The 20,946-nt window shown below is 36.8% G+C and overlaps 1 protein-coding gene across 4 annotated transcripts in view; it reads left to right on the top strand.

The window, feature by feature from the left end:
• Nucleotides 1-20,946, top strand: part of GRAP2 (GRB2 related adaptor protein 2) — an 874,362-nt gene that overhangs the window by 788,029 nt on the left and 65,387 nt on the right. For all 4 annotated transcript variants that reach the window (XM_044068624.1, XM_044068600.1, XM_044068617.1 and 1 more), the window contains one exon: nucleotides 19,128-19,226. In XM_044068624.1, coding sequence (XP_043924559.1) covers nucleotides 19,128-19,226 — 99 coding nt within the window. The remainder of the gene's footprint in view (nucleotides 1-19,127; nucleotides 19,227-20,946) is intronic.

Raw genomic sequence — 20,946 nt, 5'->3', positions numbered from 1 at the left:
ACACCAACCGTGGGTAAATCTTCAATATACCACACCACGTCATTGGTTATTGCTTAATTATTTAATGGTAGCACTTGTGATTAGAATCAAAATCAGGGTAGGCAGTTTTTAAAGGTGCTTATGAGTGTTAACTTTCTTCCTGGGTTCATCTGCCTAATTTTGTTTTCTGCATGAATGAGTGAGACAGCATTATTGGTTCTTAGAAAACATCATTATTAGCTATGCTGATAATAAAAAAAAATGTTTCTTTATGAAAGTTCTATCCATTGTGAAACAAACATGAGCTAAATTAGCTTTCAATAACATAAAAATAAATGCTTTCAGAAGTGTGTCATATCAGTGAAAACAACTAAGACTTAAATCAGTGAATGAGATTGCAAAGTCATCCCCAGTAGAACAGTTGGCCAAAAGCATAAACCACTGGTGGCCACAATCAGCTGCAAGCAATGGTCAGGAAGTCTCTAAGGTCAACAGAGAACAAGCTGAAGACCTGGAAAGCTGACTGGCATGAAAACACAGGAATTTAGGGAAATACTGTGGGCTGTAGCATCCCAGGAAGAAGAGGAAATTGGTGGAGCCAAAGAAGAAGAATGGCAGAGTCTCTAAACAACATTTGTGTAAACTATAAAACAGATATGTGGCCGAGCCAGGTATGGAAATAATGTATATAAGGAAATCTTGTGGTGGGATACAGAAGTCCAGGGAGTTATCAGAAGAAAGAAGGAGTGCAGAAAAAAAGTGGGAAATAGAAAGGATGGACCAGACATAGAATGAATACTGGTTGGCTAACAGAGGATATGCAGTTGCAAAGAACAAGGCATCAAAGGCACTCTACCACCTTCTGGAAAGTGATTCAGCAAATGGCAAAGGCAAAAAGATAAAGAAGATAATCATTAGGTACTCATCATAAAAGACATAGTCGGCTTTAGGCACCAGCGAACACTGCGGTCGCTGGGGGCCCCATGTGCCCTGGGGGCCCCCAACCACAGCAAGTTATCTTATCCTGATATTTTGTTACATGTCTGTCAAACCAACAAATGCTAGTACAGCATTCTTGTATACTTAATAAACCACATGGGTAATAACTCTTATTTTTAGATCCTTTAAAATTCAAAGATATTTCTGGTTTTAGTAACAGTCTTTTGTCAAGTAACGGGCATCAGAATTCCATTAAACATTTTACCACTGACATAGTGCCCCTGGCTTAGTTAAATCCTCCTGTTGGACATTTTCTCAACTAAAACTAAAATCATAGCCAGCTTTAAGTCCCTACTATACCCGTGGCTGTAGGGGGTCCCCCTTAATCATCCTTGACTGTGTGGGGGCCCCACAAAAGCTGCTGCTGGTTGTGGAAAAATGAGGAAGAAAAAAATTATTAATTTACTAATTATGCTCTTTAACCTGAACAGGGCTGTGATGTGACCCTGTTAGGATGAAGTTGATAAAAAACATGAGCAAGGTAAGCACTAGAGAGATCAGCAGCCCAGAGTGACTTATCTCAGACCTCAGAGGTATAAAAAGAAGGTTACTATAGCTGGTGTAGGGGTGTTGTACTGTCTAGGAGCAACAAATTAAAATATATTACTGAAATCATTCTCACAATCGCACATCAGCCACATATACATGGGGCTGACTTTGAGAGTTAGGGGTGAGGAAACATGCTATGTATACATATATCAGCAGTCAACTGATATGTACGACCAAGGTAATTTGAACCTCTGCTTTCATCCCAGTCTAACACCAGAGGGATGCATAGGTAGTGACTGTCTTTTGTTGGGGGGGGGGGGGCTTAGGGAGACAGGCAGTATTCCTAGATAGGATCTATGTATCCTCACAGCAATTGGCTTGTTAGTTTATTGTGAGCTACTGTTTTGTCAGCTTTGAACATAAAGCCTTGGGCACAGCTTATGTCTTCCTTGAATGAAACAAAATAAGAGTGAAATTCTTTTCTTTTTCATGATTTTTGTTTAGGCCGCCATTGGAGTAAAATGCTGAGAAAATGCTCTAAAATGCATCCAATACCATCTGTAAACCTATGGCTTCTTGGGTCCTGATTATCTGGGTTACTTCCTAAATGGTTATTATTGTGCTGTTTTTGTCAGGAAAGGTCTGTGGAAAGAATGCAAGGACAACTAAAGTTGAACAGCAGCACTGCATTTCTTTCCTTAATCATAATTTCTGTTCAAGCCATTATTGGATGAACAGGTTGTGTAAAAAGAAAAAAGAAACTTTAAAAATGCAGTTCAGACCATATAGAAAGTTATGGTTTCTTGAAAAAAGCTGAGAGTAAGGCAAAATGTGAAAAAAGGAAGAAAAAATTGATGTACATAGTATGGGGAGCCCAAAGGTGGGATCAGAGGAGAGGACCGGAGGGTGTGTGGGAGGTGTTGAAAAGATTGCCCTAATCATCACTTAATTTAAGTCCGGACCTGTATATAGAGTTATTGAAATGTATCATTGTTGCAACTAAGTGCCAGTAACTGTGAGTGTCCTTTTGTCAGACACGTCAACAGAGTGTGGTATATAGGCCTGTTGTAATGTAATGCAGCTACAGGTATGCCTGTGTGTACTACTCCTAAAAGTTTGCAGCATAAACTAAAAGGTTTCTCAGGAGGTGCCTAGGGGGCCCCCAAAATGTTAACACCAACCCTGATAAAAGATGCCAGCAACAAAGTGTTCAGTAGTCCACAAGTCATCAAAGGAGTATTTCCAGCAGCTTCTGAATGAAGAAAACATTACAGGACCTGTATTGCTCCAGCTCCAGACCCTACCTACCATGAAAGAGGAAGAAGTGACCACATAGTAATAACAGTATTGTAGAAAATGAGGTCAGGGAAAGCAGCTGGCTCAGATGGGGTCACAGAAGATGTGATTAAGATGTTGGATGTTGGATGAGATAAGAGAGTTGCAGGAAAAGTTGGAAGAAGAACAAATCCAAGCAGAAGCAGAGTGGAGGGTAAGGTAAAGGGTGAAATAAGGTGGGAGGGGTTACATTTGAAGTTCCTAACCTACAAGAATAAAGATTCAAAGAAAAGAGCAATGGATGGCTGGGTAGAGACAGAGCAAGGTAGGAAAGTTACCAGGAATAAAGAGATGAGAGGAATTTAGGAAATTTTATGAGAATTTGTACACACAAAGGGAATCAGGTGAGAGAAAGTTTAAAAAATTAAACCGCCAAAACTAGGGGAGGAAGACAGAGCAGAGATTCAGAAAAACGTGAGTGTAGGAGAGGTGTTAGTGGTGATTAAGTACATCGCAAAGCGTGCCCAGGGGGCCCAGATGGTTAAGTATATCGCAAAGAGTGTCCAGGGGGCCCAGATGGTTTCACAACTAATTACTATAAATTGGTGGGAAGACAGTTAGGGGAGCACTTAGCAAGCTTGTTTAATTATATAGATTACGAGGAAGGGATGCCAGCATAAATGTGCAGTCAGGGCTAGTGCTGTTGTACAATGAGGACGGGGGAAGGAAGTCTAATGAACTATAATCTAATCTCTTTATCCAACAGTGATACAAACATTATCGCTAGCATATACACAGCTATGTTTAATAATTGTGTCGCCAAAGTTAGTGGGTTTGCCAAGATGTAAGCATACTGCTCATACACATTCAGAAGACATTTGATGCAGTAAAGTAGGACTTTATAAGGGTGGCTACGGTGGTGCAGTGGTTAGCATTGTCACCTCACAGCAAGAGGTTCTCCAGTTTGATCCTCGGCTGGGCCACCTTCTGTGCGGAGTCTGCATCCCTGTGGTCGCGTGGGTTTCCAACGGGTGCTCCGGTTTCCTCCCACATCCCAAAGACATGCTGTAGGTGGATTGGAGACTCTAAATTGGCCCTAGGCATTAGTGAGTGTGTGTGTGTGTGTGTGTGTGTGTGTGTGTGTGTGTGTGTGTGTGTGTGTGTGTGTGTGTGTGTGTGTGTGTGTGCCTTCTGTGGGAGGTTGGGCACCGGGCTGGCAACTCGACACCGTAAAACTCCACTGCCAATCATGAGCGAACAGGTGATCCGCTGTGGTGACCCCTAACCAGGAAAAGCCGAAAGAAGAAGAAGGTAGGACTTTATAATGATCACTTTGAAATAAGTTCTGGGAGAAGGAAGTGCTTTACAGGGGTTATAATTATATAAGAAGCAACATTTTTGAATCATAATAAATGGAGATTTGTCAGATAAGTTAGGGAGAAGAACAAGACAGGGTTGTCTATTGCCCTCAGGAACTTTTGCTCAGGGTAAGTTTAACTTTGTTTATTCAAGTGCTTAAACCTAAGCACTACTGCAAGTTATCAAATTAATAATGTATATAAGTATGAAAACCAAAGTCAAATAAATAAATTATGAACAAACAAAGCCATCAAAGACATTAAAGCCATCATATACAAAGATCAAAACACAAACAATAAAATATGATAAACCAAATCAAATAAAGGTGTTTCATGGAGAACCTTCGACAGAGAATAAATAGGCTGTTAGGAAGCTGATAAGCAAGAGCCAACATGGATCATACAAACGTATTTGCAGGTGACTCCATGGTATTTGTGAATGTTGATGAGATGTTAATTCAGGTGCTGCAGATTTCTGAAGAGTTCAGAAAAAAACTAGGCTGTTTTATCATCCCAATAAATCATTAGTAATAGGAATAGGAGGAGGGGTACAGTGCTCAGTAGGGTCGCCATGGCCAAGGGAGCGAATATTTTACTTAAAATATATGCAGCTGTAGGCAAGAGCAGGATTGTAAAATTATCTGTTGTATCATCCCAGTTATTCTTACTAGGGTAATATATAATTATTGACCATGGGATGGGTAAGGACAATCTAACACAAAACAGGATAGGTTAATTCAATCACCTATGAATCTATAACAGCGGATAAGGCAAGCATCAATGAGTGAAGGTAACAGAAGAACCATTGTTAAAATCCCTTTTTGGTACAGTACTGTGCATTAACAGTATTTTAGTTAATCATAGGTGGTCTAAGAGGGACTTACTAGAAACTGTAACACACACTTTTGAAGAGGTGTCAGATTTATGAGCTTGAATTTAATCTGGCAAATGTTCAAGGGCATCCCCAAGCAGGTCCAAGGGGTTGCACTTGCATCCTCCTGGATTAGAGCCAGATCCAGCACTAGGCGATGAAGCAGTTGCCTACGGCCAGGCTGGGAGGGGGCCGGCTGACAGGGAAATTAATTTTCTTTTAATTAAAAAAAATTACATTTTTTGCATATGGTCGCACAGATGCAGAAGATGAAAACAGGTTGGAAACACCTGTTGCATCTCTGAGACCAATTGTTTACATCTTCATCTTCTGCACACACAGAATTTGAATTCCAGAAGATGTTTGGACTGCGGACCATAAACAGACAAGTGAGAGGTGTGTGTGTGTGTGTGTGTGTGTGTGTGTGTGTGTGTGTGTGTGTGTGTGTGTGTGTGTGTGTGTGTGTGTGTGTGTGTACACGTGTGTGTTTTAAATGTTTAAGAGGTGTGTGTGTGTGTGTGTGTGTGTGTGTGTGTGTGTGTGTGTGTGTGTGTGTGAGGGGGAGGTAGGGGTGTAGGGAGGGTTGTATTGCATTACTATTACTGCTCTTTTAGGGTAGAGACTTTTGTAAGCTCTACAGGAAATATTATGAGGGATAGGCTAAGGAGTGATGCAGCCAGAACCAGCCAGCTGTTCATCAAAAAATGCAAACAAATGAAACAGGCTGAAGCCTTTCATTTGGTGATTTGAAGTTATGTTCATAAGTTAAGCTTATCATGGCTCAGTGATTAGAATGAGCTAGAGTTCAAAGCGATGGAATGAAAATAAAAAAATCACAAAAGATGTAGTGACTACTGATATAGAACATGTTGAGGTAAACCTACTTAAGACAGGCCTGTTTGTAAAATTGCTTTTCACCAGCTATTACTTGGTGTAAATGCACCACATCTGTACAAATGTAGGTACTAGGAAAACAAACCCATACCTATTTAGGTATCATGCCCTTATACAGACCTAGTTAGGGTGTATAAATGTGGCAGCTGCTTTCAGAAAAAATAACATAAAGTAAAATAAAATAAAATGGAGTAGTTTAATATTGCTCTTTATCCTGTTACTGAAGTGCTTTTTACGGTGATGGGATATTAACATTCTGTTCTTTAATCAGTGCAGTTAAGGGAGGTTAGATGGGACTTGCAGAAAAGTAAAATGCAAAAAAAGAGAAAATGGGGTAGTTTGATATTGTCCTGTATCCGTTGGCTTGGGATTAGTTTGGAGGAAACCAAGGTTCTGTGCCTGAAACAGCATAGTTTAGGGTGGGGGAAGGAAGTAGAGGCTACACAGCTTTCAGAAAAAGGAAAAATGGAAATACTTGTTGTTCTGTATCGTACAGCTTGAGACTGCTTTGTGTGGTGGTGTGGTAAGCAGGATCTTATGCCAGCAACAACATAGTGTGGGGAGAAAGGAAGAAAGCACACTACTGAACCTTCAGGAAAATAAACTATACACAGACACACACACACACTAATATTACTTACTTCTGTCATATTATCTGCTAAATGTGCTGGTCAAACGACCATTTTCAGCCATGACCCAAGTCAAGAAGACAACAACAGTGTCTTTACATAAATTGATAGCCACTGTAATACAATCGTAATGCTGTGTATATATATATATATATATATATATATATATATATGTGTGTGTGTGTGTGTAATTATATAAATACAAGTATTAAGCAAATTTCAACTCCATAAACAAACTAAAAAGCTATGTAAATAAAGCTGCATATACATAGCTACAACAGACTGGATAGCTGAAATGCAGAACATGTAGCTGGACTAATAAGAATATCTTAGTCTCAAAACAAGTACATTCATAACCTTTCCTGAGGTGTCTTAGAACTATAACCCTGAGCAATGGGTACTCATCATTTTTTTCAAAAACTTAGGGTGTCAAGTTCTGGGCTACAGGTTATAACTTATAGAATGCTTTCTTAGCTAAAACTTTGTTAAAATGTGCTATAAAAAAAGCAGGGGCTCGTACACTGGAAGTACAAAGAGGGTTTGGCAATTGATCAAAACTGGAGTTCCTATGCAAGTGGAGGAGAGTGTCTGCAGTATACCAACCTAAAGGAGAGGGAGTTTAGAAGCAGGGTGGCTCGAATGAGGAACTCAGTTATTATGTTGCAGTGTTATTCACTGGCGTCCTCCTTAGTTAGAGTTATGAAGAAGGATATTATATTGATGTTTGATGAATGCTTCTGTTTTGGCTCTGATTAAGTGCATTAATGAACAGGCAATATTCCAAACTGGGCATTGGCATCAAGAGAGCTATGGTTCTTCTCATTTCTCTGCTAAATTATAAGCAAACTTGACTCAATGGTGGACTTTATTTTTTCAGCTGGTCTTATAGAAATGCAACAAACTTTTGTTAAGTTATTGGGGGTATACTTGTGCCTATTCTGTCTTTCATCGATATGGTAGGGCCTGGCATAAGTTTTTGTTGAGAGCCAGAAAGCATCACAGTACATTTATTTATATCAGTCCCTATGTCTTTATCTTCCATCTAGATCCAGTTGTAACTAAAGTCATTTTGGAATTTAGTGCAGTAAGAGTAAGGTCACCATTAAGGATAATAATATTTACCAACATAGTGTGTGCATTTGAGAGAAGAAACTAAATGTTAAGTTATTTTTAAAACTGAAAACAGAAGGATTCCCCACAATGAGCCCTGAGCTACTCCAGCACTGAAAACAAGATTGTAGTACACGGAACACCCTGATTATTCTCCAGTTTTAGGAAAAAGCTGACCTAGTTAAACGATCCTCTAGCACAAGAAATAATATTAACAGTGGTTCGAAGGATGCTTAACAATTCTTAAGCGCCTTTCAAAGCATTGTTAATATCAGGTCTCGTGCTAGGCACTGAGTACTGCCAAATAAATACAAAATGATACAAACAAGATGCACCCACATTCATTCTATATATTTGTTATCTAAACACCATGATAAGCATAGCATTTTAAAAAAATGAACAAAAGATTTAAATGCTCTTTGAAATGTGAGGGACTGCAGTTGCTTTTGCAGTTGTGGATGCTTTTAAATTAATGATAGAAATCTCTGCCCTGTAGGTCGGTCTTGGTGTTTCATGTCTCATTTCACAGTGTGTATTGTCTCAGAGAATGGAGTTCATTAATTTGTTGTTTTAGATTGTAAGAATTTACAACTATAGAAAAAGTATCTGATTTAATTTAGTATTTTGTACTGTAATTAGCATAAATAAAACTCTATATGCAGTTTGGATGGAATTAGTCTAAGAAATGTACTGCCTGGGGAATATTCATAAAGGAAGTCAGTCTCATTATTCAAGAATTGTTCTGTCACTGTATTTTCTAAATATCTTAATACTTGTTTTCTGACAATCCCCACTATGTGTTATCATTCAGACTGGCTTGTTCTGTATGTGTTTTCCAAAATAGTTCATGGGAATATGTAAAAAGTCAAAAATTCACAGTAGTAAAATTAACAACAATGATACTAAATGTTTTACTCCCAAATGAGATAAAGGGAATTATTTAGCAACACAGAATATAGTATATGACTGGGACACAATATATACAAAGGTCACACATACGTTACTTCTATTCCTTCTAAGGTCTGTAGTATTAGATGATAACAGTGTTTCAAGAAACGTTAACCTCATGCCTACAAATATATTCTTTCATGGGTTGCATGTGAAATTTTCTAAGTTGACCAGTTCTTTGAGGTATTATCTGGCATGAAATAAGCATTTTTTTTCTCAGAGACCTTTTAAATAGAGCTTAAGAATATTAGACGAATATGAAATAAATGATTACTGAACGAGTTGACATGTGCTTTATAAATACCCCTTTAGTAAATTTTATTGCCTTTATGCAGTTTCACATCAGAATATATTTTAAATGTGCATCAATGACTAGCATGTATCTAGGTATGTATTATGATAAATGCAGTTTTTACTAACTGAAGACTATAATGAATCAAATTATAAATTATGCATTTACTTGTTTGCTGTAGTGATTTTTAACATATAGTTTGAATTTATCTTTTTATGTTTAAATTCAAGACAATTTGTTATTGTTTGTCTGTATCCCTTTAGGCAGTTTAGAATACTTTCAGATTTATTCTGACATTTTGGGTCAGTACAGGATATGACTTTTTTGTAAAGCAAGCAAAGTGTTTTCCTTTAGATTGTACTTAAAATGCTGCTCCATCAGCTAGATCTATTTATTTTCTTGCTAGACTTATTCAAGATTATTGTAGTTCTTAGCTCAGTAACATGGGCAATTACTTCTACATAGAAGATGCTGATCACTATAGAAAGGTTCTACTATAAAACATCAACTTCCTACTTGTCGACATGTCAGAAAGGAGAAAAGAATACCTGAAAGTAAAAGGGATGAAAACTCCCTAAGAGGGTAAACCCCCTGCACCTCCCAATGTGAGGGGCATGTCTCTCAACTGTACAGATTTTCACAGAATGTTCAGATTTTTTCCTTATATCATTTGTTCTTCATAAAGTATGTGGTTACCTGGCAAATCAGTGAGGATTGAAGTCATTAATTAATGACAGTCATTTCAGTTTCAGACTTCATACCCTTCAGTAAATCCATGCTAACACAACACCTTTTACTCCAGCAACTTTCTAAGTTTATAAGAGCAATATTTAAAATGTGTCCCTATTTTTGGGCCTCTGTCCCACCATTATTTTTGGCTTTGTCTAGATTTCCTGTGCTAAGAGGTTGGAGAGGTATACTGAGGGGGGCAAGTACCCACATCCCCCCTAACTTACATACACCAACTCAAAGACAAGGGAAATATCCATAAAAAGTGAATAATAACCCATGTATACTTAGAAACAGTACCGGAAATGACTTCCTATGGGTAAAAATAGTCAGCCTTAAACAGTTTTTTTTTGTTTGCCATATAAAATATATAAAAAATTGAAAATGCACTATACTGATACCACAGGATACAACAATCTGAATCAGTATGCACAACACTATAGACCAGTGTCTAAAATACTCTACTGCTCTGTCATAGAGGTCTACCATGCTCTCTACTAATGACTGTGTGTGTGTGTGTGTGTGTGTGTGTGTGTGTGTGTGTGTGTGTGTGTGTGTGTGTAAAAGAAGGAAGTGTGCATGTGTGCGTGTGTGTGTGTGTGTGTGTGTGTGTGTACGAGGGAGGTAAGGGTGTGTGTGTGTGTGTGTGTGTGTGTAAGAGGGAGGTAGGGGATAATACCTCTCAATTTTCCATATTTTTGCCGAATGTCCAGATTTTTGCCTAATATTTTTGGTCTGTTTCTCATAAAATTGTGTTTTTCTGGCAAATCACTGGCAAATCATTGAGGACCGAAGTCAGAAAATAATGGAAGTCATTTGATCTTTAGGCTTCATATCCTTCAGAAAATTCATACTAATGCAACGCTTGTTCTATCAAGTTTGCAAGAGCAGTATTTAAAAGGTGTCCCTATTTTGGGGCCTTTGTCCCCCCATTGTGTGGCTTTTTCTAGATTTCTTATTCTAAGAGGTTGAGAGGTATGGAGGGTAAAAGCGAGGTAGGGGGTGTGTGGGTGTGTCATACCTGTCAACTCTCACAGAATGTCCAGATTATTGCCTTATATTTTTGATCTGTTCCTCATAAAAATTGTCTTTTTTTGACAAATCAATAGGATGATCTAAGGATTAAAGTTACTAAATAATGATATGCATTTAAGTTTCAGACTTCATATCCTTCAGAAAATGCATTATAACACAAATCCTGTTATCCTAGCAACTTTTTTAAGTTTATTAGAGCAATATTTAAAATGTGTTCCTAGTTTTGGGTCTTTGTCCCCCCCCCCCCAGTTATGACAGGCGTTGTCCAGGAGGTATGGTGAATGTGTGTGTGTGTGTGTTTAAGATGGAGGGAGGGAGGTGCATGTGTGTGCAAGAAGGAGGGAGGTAGGTGTGTGTGTGTGTGTGTGTGTGTGTGTGTGTGTGTGTGTGTGTGTGTAAGAGGGAGGTAGCATACCCCTCAAATGTCCAGGTTTTTGCAGAATGTCCAGATTTTTGCCACATATATTTTGCTTTCTTCATAAAAAGGATTGAAGCTGCTAAATAATGACAGACATTTCATTTGAGTTTTAGACTTCATATCTTTTAGAAAAATGCATACTAACACAAATCATGTTATTCTATCAATTTTCTAAGTTCATGAGAGCCATATTTAAAATTTGTCCCTATTTACTTTAGGCTTTGTCCAGATTTCTTGCACAAAGAGATTAAGGTGTGTGTGAGACAGAGAGAGTGAAATGCCATATTTAGGGTTAGCAGGTGGTTAGTAATTTGCTTAGGCTCAAACCCCATACATTAGCTTGAGGAAATAAGAGCCTGAATCCGCTACTCCAACTACCTAGCTGCCTTTTTTAGGAAACTGAGTTTCAGGTGCATTTTTCAAGGAATTGTGAGCTTCAAGAGAAGAGAGGTTTACTGCTGCTCATGCTGTCTGTTTGCAATGTGCAAATGTTTTGTTTAGCAAGTAGTATCACAATTGTGGCATAGAGTTTTAAAGTAGTGGTCATAGCACAAGAGGTTGTATACTTGTGTTGTGATGCAGAAAGCTGTGACTTCTACTCCTACAGCATGTCGATGGCTTGCTGATACTGTGTTATATTTTAAGGGGGTGGGGTGCTGTAGTCCTAAGAATGTCCTCTTTTGGATGAGATGCCTAGTAACTATGAACCTGTTTTCAGTTGACATCCATTTCCTATTGCAATATGACCAGCTTACCATTTTTTTAATATAGCATAGGCAATTTATTCTTCAAGGGCAGCAGGCACTGAATTTGTAGATGAAACACTGATATGTACAGTTGTTTGATAGCAGCAACCTTTTCATTAGTTACAGATCTCTTTAATGTGGAATTATTCAGATGACTTTTACTTCTGCACTTCTGCAGAGATTGTGCATATTGACTGATATTGGTGAATTGTAATGACAGAAGTTTGAGTGGCCTTTTATGGTTGAAATGTTGGGCACTTCATTATTGGTTCATATGTGTTTGTTTCATTGCTTAATGGAAAAATGTTCAAAACAATAAAACACGCTCTAACAAGTGGTGTAGTATGATACAAGGGATGTAATTTACTTATTATATATTACAATTTAATACAATAAGGAAGGTGAATCAAAGAACTTTTGCATGGTCCTAAAAATGTGTGCAAGGGACCTATGATTTGAAAACAGCCCAAAGGTAAACGTAATCCACCAAAGGCCAGATGCATTTTCTTTGAATGTGGATTTCAATGCCATTTCAATGAATGTGAGTTTCAAAGGCAGAGAAGTTTTAATGCTAAGTCTGTTTTCATTGTGAGAATGTATTGCTTTCTTTACCAAATGTCTATTAGTGTTTGTACTATAAATTTTGAAATAAAAACTTTAAATGAAATACAAATATCTGTAATCATTGTAGAAGTAAAGCAGAAAACAGTATGCACACTGAGAGTTTTGAACAGTATTTATGGCAACTGGGGAGTAAAAGCAAAGTAGTGGGAAATGGAATGGATACGTGTGGGTGGGGCTGCATGGAGGTGGCCTCTGGGTTTAAACCCCCCTGCAAAAAATCCTGTAGGTCTCCTTGCAAATGTTACATCATGCCTCTGACAATTTTTCAGTGCTTGCCCTGTATCCTTTGCCTTCTGAGTATCTCATGAATGTGAAAGCTACCCATTTTACAAAAGAGTCAGTGATGTGTTTAGAAACTGACTATAAATGAATGTAAAGCATCAATTTTAGAACAAATATCTGATAATGATACTGATTTGTTAAGAATTAAACAGCAGTTACTGTATAAAGAAACTGTTTACATTTTAAAGTTTAAAACTCTATATCCAAATGGGCTTAATGAGGATTTTAACTGGAAAATGTTGCTTAGTTGATTGATTTTTTTAAATAAGATGATTGTTTGATTGCTTTAATTAATTGGTTTAACTTGTATATAAGATTAGCTTGTTTTACTTGTGTTATACTCCTGGAAGGCGAAGGCCGAGACGTCAGAGTGTAAAAAGATTTCTATCAGATTAAATCGTGTTTGGTGAATCCTGCTGAGTTGTTTTTCCATTTTTCTCGTTTTGGTGCTGTTGTTGCTGTTGGTTCATGACTTCGGATTCGCTAGCACAGTTTCCACGGGTGTTACGTGACACCATGGATGGCTCACAGCTTTCTTTAGACAATTTTGTCAGCAATGCCATGGACAGAGGTGAGAGACAATTAACAACTAGAACTGGCGTGGATAATGGCAATACGTTATGGGACAAGTGGGAAGATGACCGTAAAAAACGCTTCCCTAACCCTTTCTGCAGTGTGGGCAGAAAGAATCTTGTGCCCGATAATGCAGAACACAAAGTTCTTTTTGAGAATTTAGAGAAAAAAATGGTTAGAGAAACCGCCACTTTCTTCAATATATGTGGTCTACAGCGATATATTGACACTGAGATAACGCCTAGGGGATTAAGGGCTTTCAAAGATCCCACCACACCCTTTGATCTCTCTAAAGATTCGGAAGTCATGTTTCATAAGAGATGGGTTGCTGCAGCTCATAATTGTACCACAGAATGGCTTCACATACTTATAGAACGTGACCGTTTAAAACAAAAAGAACTGTGTGCAGATATCAAGAAAATGTGTAATGACATATCTAAATGTGTATCTACATCTTTTTTGGATGAGTTTCTAAAACAGATGAATGATAAACTGAAAGATTATGAACTGACACTTATAGATAGAAAAAAAGGTAAATTGATAAGAGATCTACGTGACTACGAATTGAATAAAGCATTTGTGTCCAGAACCAATCGTAACAAGGGGCGTAAACACGTGAGGTTTCAACAGGAAGCTGACAGAGTACGCTCTTTGAATTCATCAGCGTCTGCCTCAGAGAACGGTTACACATCTTTTGAAGATGATGGAGCGGATATTGATTTTCCACGTTTACCATTAGCTGAGGATCCAGAACATCTAAGACAGAATTTTCGTGCAGAATACCCACAACAGCAAAGAGACAATTCACGGCAGAAACGCCAACGGGAATATTCGGACTACACTCCATCAGAGCCGACCAAACGGGGAGGCTACAAACGTGGGAGATGGTAGTGTGACATTTAACTTGTTGAACAGTTATGTGGTAAATTTATCAAACTATGAATTTAACAATGAAGAACTTTCAGTATTAAATTTAGGTTTAAAATGTATCCCAACTGTTGTATCCAGATTGCATGACATGCAAATGGATATGTATAAATTCAGTCGGAAACTTTATCTGAAATATTTTTTTAGTTTAAATACTGACAACCAGTGTGTAGATTCAGATTCTGATATGTCGAGCTCAAATGATAGTTTTTATTCCTGTATGTCGGATGAACTAACGAATGCTTATGTTAAACTTAACACTGAGAAGGTTCCTTCAAAAAGTAATTTTTGTCCGAGGGTTACTAATTATGAGGTGTCTAACTTTATCAAGATGGTGAATCATTCTTTGGAAATAGGCTATCAAGAATTTATGTCGAATAAGAGTAATATTGAATATAACATGTCAATACATGAATGGAAGATTCTAATGAACCTTAGTAAGAAAAATAATATTGTTTTTAAACCTGCTGATAAGGGCAACAAGTTGGTTGTTCTAAATACTATGGATTATTTTGATATGTGTATGCAACATCTTAATGACAAAAACATTTATGAAAAATGTGGGGTAGATAAATATCATTTGGCTATATCACAATATAAGGATCTGATACAAAAGGGTTTTAGACTGGGCTATTTTGAGATGAAAGATGTCAACAATAAATTTCAGACAGAGGGTTGTGGTAGGGCATATTTTTATTGCCTACCTAAAATTCATAAAAATCTTAACAAACCCTCTGGTCGCCCTATAGTATCAGGTCATAACTACTTTTTAAGAAATATAGGCATTTTCCTACGTGATTATTTGATAGCTTATGTTAAAAAGTTACCTTCCTTTTTAACAGATGTATTTGATTTTTTGAACAAAATTAAGGATATAAAGTGGAATAAAAGTATGTATTGGTTGTCAGTGGATGTCAAAAGTCTTTATACAAACATAAGTCATGATTTTGGACTAGAGGCATTGAGATGGTTTTTGGGTCAGTCACCTGTTTCAGAGTTTGTTATAGAGTTATTATATTTTTCCTTAACTAATAATTTTTTTGAATTTAATCATATTATGTATCATCAGAAACGAGGAACAGCCATGGGGGCTTCTTTTGCCCCCATGTATGCAAATCTGGCTATGGGATTTTTTGAGATGGAATATATTTATAAACATAAGTTTTTTCAAGAACATGTTATTAATTACTACAGGTATGTAGATGATTTAATTTTTTTAGTGGAAGGGGGACAATCTATGGCTACAGAATTTATTTCAGATTTGAAGCGCAATAGATTTTCTTTGGACTTCGATGGTTTAATTATGGGCCCACGGATTCCTTTTTTAGATGTGATTCTTGATATTTCTAGTGGCCATAAATTAATAACTTCTGTAAATAGAAAATTTGAAGACCCTACATTATATGTACATGGTACAAGTGGACATATTCCCCACACTAAAAATTCTCTACCTTATGGAGAAATGTTAAGGAGCTTTAGATTATGTAATGATGAAATGATTCTCAAAAAGGAATTGGATTTTGTGTATAATTCTTTTTTGATGAGAGGATATAGCATATCCTGTTTGGATGAAAGTCTTAATAAATTATGGGACTATGTTAACAATCATAATAAAGAAAGTATATTACACAAAAAAAGATCTGAACTTTCCCTTAGTCGAAAAAAACAAATGTACAGTGAAGTTATGTATTTTGTTACTACTTATGGCTGTTATACCCCTGAATTAGTTAAAATTGTATCAATGTTCTGGAAATATTTCAGTACCTTGAATGATGTCAAATTATGGCTAAATGTAAACTTAAAATTTTCATACAGAAGGGGTAGGAATATTAAAGATCTTCTGGTACGAAGTAGATTTAGTATCCCTACAGATACAATGGTAGAACAAGTTAGACACAAAGGAACCTACCAGTGTGGTAAATGCAAAGCATGCAGTTTTGTTACTTTTAATTTTGAATATATAAATGATATCCCTTTTAGAGTTAATAATTGTTTTAGTTGTAAGACAGAGGGAGTTATTTATGCACTAAAATGTCCCTGTCATAAATTTTACATTGGAGAAACAAAGAGATCTTTCAAAGTGAGATTATTAGAACATGTTAGGGACATAATTAATGTTAAGAATGAAAGTCCTGTTGCTCGACATTTTTTTGAAATGCACAATAGTGATGAAAGGTTGTTAAAAGCATCAATTTTAGAACAAATATCTGATAATGATACTGATTTGTTAAGAATTAAACAGCAGTTACTGTATAAAGAAACTGTTTACATTTTAAAGTTTAAAACTCTATATCCAAATGGGCTTAATGAGGATTTTAACTGGAAAATGTTGCTTAGTTGATTGATTTTTTTGAATAAGATGATTGTTTGATTGCTTTAATTAATTGGTTTAACTTGTATATAAGATTAGCTTGTTTTACTTGTGTTATACTCCTGGAAGGCGAAGGCCGAGACGTCAGAGTGTAAAAAGATTTCTATCAGATTAAATCGTGTTTGGTGAATCCTGCTGAGTTGTTTTTCCATTTTTCTCGTTTTGGTGCTGTTGTTGCTATAAATGAATGTAGTATGAAATAACACTGAACAAAAATAAAAGTTGTATCTTAAGATGCTTGTTTAAAAAATGTACATCAAAATGATAAGTACTTGTCAGAATTATGAATTGTAGTTCACTAAATGAATGCATGCTCATATATTTGGCAGTTATCCATACAATAGAATGTACTTTGGTATACTGAGTTCAGATTTTCAACATACCATTGAAGGAGGTCATCTCATAGACTGAGTGCAACGTGAGTGATATAAACCATGGAGATTATAAACTTGCTTTTAAATGAGTGAAAACATCCTCATATAGTGCTAAATATTACAACAGGGAATTTCTCAGATCACTTCCACATCATTTGACACATCCTTTATATTCCACAATTATTTTACAACCTAATGCATGACTTTGCATTTACTGTATAAAGTCATTTTTCCAATAACACATCCACATTTTTAATACTCTTATTATTGACTTAAAGTCAAAACAGAAGAACACTGAAAAAAATCTGTGAACTATTGAAAATTATCAAAATTTTGGTCTTTTTACTTAAGCAGTCACGGATTTGTTGAAATAGCAAACAGACCACGACACTGCACAACTGTATTTGTACTTAATATAATATTTATTAATATGACCGACCAAAGACTACTGTTGAGATAGTAACATTTTCTTTATAACATGGATTACTGACAGCTACACAGCACTTCTGCAAATGACTCTCGGTATATGAGAAAAATGTCCTCCCAACCAGTTGTTTTAACTCACTTTTATACAGTCTAAGTTTGTCTTCTTGAAAAATTTTTAGCATATCTGTGGCTTTACTGTGGACCACATCAGTTTCTGTCCCTTAATCAGTTTCCAAGCATATTGTGGACCTCACCAGTTTTCTGTTTCCTTATCAGTTTCTGAGAAGACCAGGGTGTACTCTTGTGAAAGATAGCCATTTCTTTTTGCACTGTTAGCCGTTTCCCTTTATTAGATCCATTCCATCAACTGAGTCTTTGTATGTATTAACTTATCATGCTAATTCAGCAAGCCTCTATTATTATAGCCAACTCTTATTAATGTTTTAAGCCCACGGCATATCTTGTTGTCCTGCAAACACATTTTTTGCTAGGTTAATCACACTTGTTTGCGTCATATTTCTTTCTGCCTACTTTGCAGGCTTTTTATCGCATACTATTTGTAAAACTATCACTCTCGTATTATGAGGGAAGACAACTTTACTTTTATCAGACTCCCAGCTTTTGTATTGCTTAATATTTTATCATTACACCTAACAGCTTATTAATATTTTGAGAACATATAAGTTTTTTTAATGGCTGCTGTAATGAAATCTTTATTATTAATCCCGTGCCATCTAAGTTACTGCTGTTTCTGTGTAGTCTCAGGTTTTCTTTAATAGACTGTAGGCCAGAAATTATGTGTTTCTCAAGGGTGTGCAAGGTTGCTACTAACAAATACATTAGTTTAGCCTTTCAGAGGTGGTTGCACTTTCCCCAGGGTCATGGTTTTGCTTCTGCAGTGTTAGTATATTTAAGTAAGAATGTATGGGGATAGGCAATGGGCTTGCTTTTTTTTTTTTTTTTTAAGTTTAGTTTGATTTAGTTTCGTTTATTGTATTTATTTGTTTGTTTCTTTGTTTGCTTACTTATTTATTTTTGGTTTTATTTTATTGTTTTCATGTTTGCAGGTATGTTTTTTGTGAATCTAAGTTTCTCTTTGTACATTTTGAGTTCAGTGTAAGTGGTTTCATTTGTATATGAATTCACTGTTTTGACATGAATCTAATGTTTTCATACTATTTCAAGGGATCCCTGTCTTTGCTATGTGCACATGCTTCTGTCAATGTGGAATATAGTGACTAACCACAATTCCCTACTTAAGGGACGTATGTTATAAGTGGTTGTTTTAAACATGAAAACAACTACAAATGCACAAGTTCACTTTATTGGATCAGCTTCTTAGGAATAACATTCACCCAAATACACAAGAAGACCTAGTGTTTGAAATGTCAGTTAAGGTGAGGGGTAAGACACCTGGTTTGAATAAAATGTTCTTCATCTGAAAACTAGCAAAATTTTAGCAGCTACCGCAAGCTAGGAATCCTTATGGTGGACAGTGAGCATGCAGTTTGTGATGGCTATTCGAGCCCATAGGAGCTAATGTAATAACAAGACAGTGACAGCAAAAGTCACAAGGCAAGTACTGGAAAACAGTGCAAATATCCACCTCCTGCAGCAATGGGCAATGCTTATTTTTCTGTTGCTTAGGCTTGCTTAAATGACATTGGTGACTGTCAATTATATTTGTCACTGCTTGCTAAAACACAAACTTCACGTTGCAGGTTTACAAATAAAAGATTCCTTTTCTTCCTTTCATTTGTCATTGTTCACACTTCTAGGAAAAAAGAGGAAGCTTGGAACGACCACCAGCTGAGTTGCCTCGTCAAGGAAATTCAAATACTCCTCCCTTCAGAAAACCAACAGATCTTCACCATCAGGTAAAATAATAAACTGTAGCTAGGACTTAAAAAATAAAACATGATGTATGTAGATTCTTCTTCTTCATCCTATAGCACCAGCATACGAATCACCCTAGATCCCTGAGCGCTGCTGGAAGAATAACATTGTCATTTGCATTCTAATTCAAATATTTTTGCATGTTTTTTTCTGAACATTCACAGCACAGTATTTTTGTTTAGCATCACTCTAACAAGACATGTTACAGCCTGCCAGTAAGAGCTACTCATCTATCATCAGGAAGTCCACCATCTTTCCAGGTAACAGCAGTTTGCTGTTTCACCGGCGTGAAAGGAATGGGCAATTCAAATGAACATATGTATTTATTTATTTATTTCAGTTCTGTACAGACAGAATAATGACAGATTACCCCACAAGTCTGTTGCAGCTTTCAACTTCCATTTCTAAAACAAAAGTTGAAATCAATAAAATAGCCTTCTGTATTTTATTTTTCATAGTCAATGTTTAACCTCTATACTTACTACTAATGATGCTGGGACTGACCATACCCCATCACTCTATAGCTAATTATCTAATTGAAGTCATTCAAAGACACCAAGAGTATTTTAGAACCTATAATAAAGAAATTAATTCCCTAGTCATGTAAAATATAAATTTAGATTCAGTAGTAGTTCTCCCACTACAACAGCCAATGGAGTCCCTGTCCCAGCTAACACAAACATGTATAATATTCAGTAATCTGAGTAATGGCACTGGAGGGTATACAATGCCCATTTGTGTGTCAGAATGGTGTAAGGCAGTACTGGATGAGCTGTCCTTCAGAATCACTACTGAAGCTAATGAAAACTATCCATCCCTTGTGTGAATATCAAATGTAGTTACCACTGTTCTCATATCTGTTCCCATTCTCCTACTATGGGAACTAGCCCTGTGCCAAACCCACAACTGTAGCTACTAATCAAATAAATACACAGGGATATAACCACTACACGATTGTCAACCATTCCAGAGAAAGACACGTCTGAATATTTATTTGCCTGGTGCTTTTGTCCCTGAAATTAAAAAATCCTTTATTTTTCTAAACCACATGGCCATTAAAAATAGTTTGTCTCACCATCTACTTACTTCCTCCTGCCCTCAGCAAATCCATGTATAATGACATTGAGATTATCATTCTGAGACTGTCATCGCCCCTATTCATAGTCTCTAAGAGGTCTCCAGTCTCCCAGCATCTAAAACTGGAAGTAAAAGTTTAGCACTACTACCCTTGCTATCCCTTCTTGTGGACGCATACCCCCTACACTTATGGCTTCATGCTTGCTATCTGTAGTGGTAGAACCATTATCTGCTACCAGTTTTAGATGTCTCTTAACTCCTTACATCTGAAGCACAGATGTTAATATCCATCATAACAAATTATTTCTGGGACATTTTCATTTCAATGCACTTCTGCTATATATACTGCGGTGGTGGTGCTGCGGTAGCGTTGTCGCCTCATAGTTAGACATTGTCCTGTTCGATTCTCAGCTAAAGCGTCTTCTGTGTGGAGACATGCGTGAATGGGCGTACCTTCATTAAAGGCTGTGCGCCAGGGCTGGCAACTCTGCACGTAAAAATCTACTGCCAATCATTAGAGGACCAGAGTTCTGCTGTGGCGACCCCTAACCGGGAAAAGCCGAAAGACACAACAACAACAACAACAGGACTTCTGCTATATGCCATAATAGAGCCACAATTTGG

The sequence above is a fragment of the Protopterus annectens genome, chromosome 1.part0, assembly GCF_019279795.1.
Source record: "Protopterus annectens isolate FY-2018-M chromosome 1.part0, PAN1.0, whole genome shotgun sequence".
Taxonomy (NCBI): Eukaryota; Metazoa; Chordata; order Ceratodontiformes; family Protopteridae; genus Protopterus; species Protopterus annectens.
The sequence above is the reverse complement of the archived record's forward strand: the minus strand, read 5'-3'. Positions and strand labels throughout refer to the sequence as shown.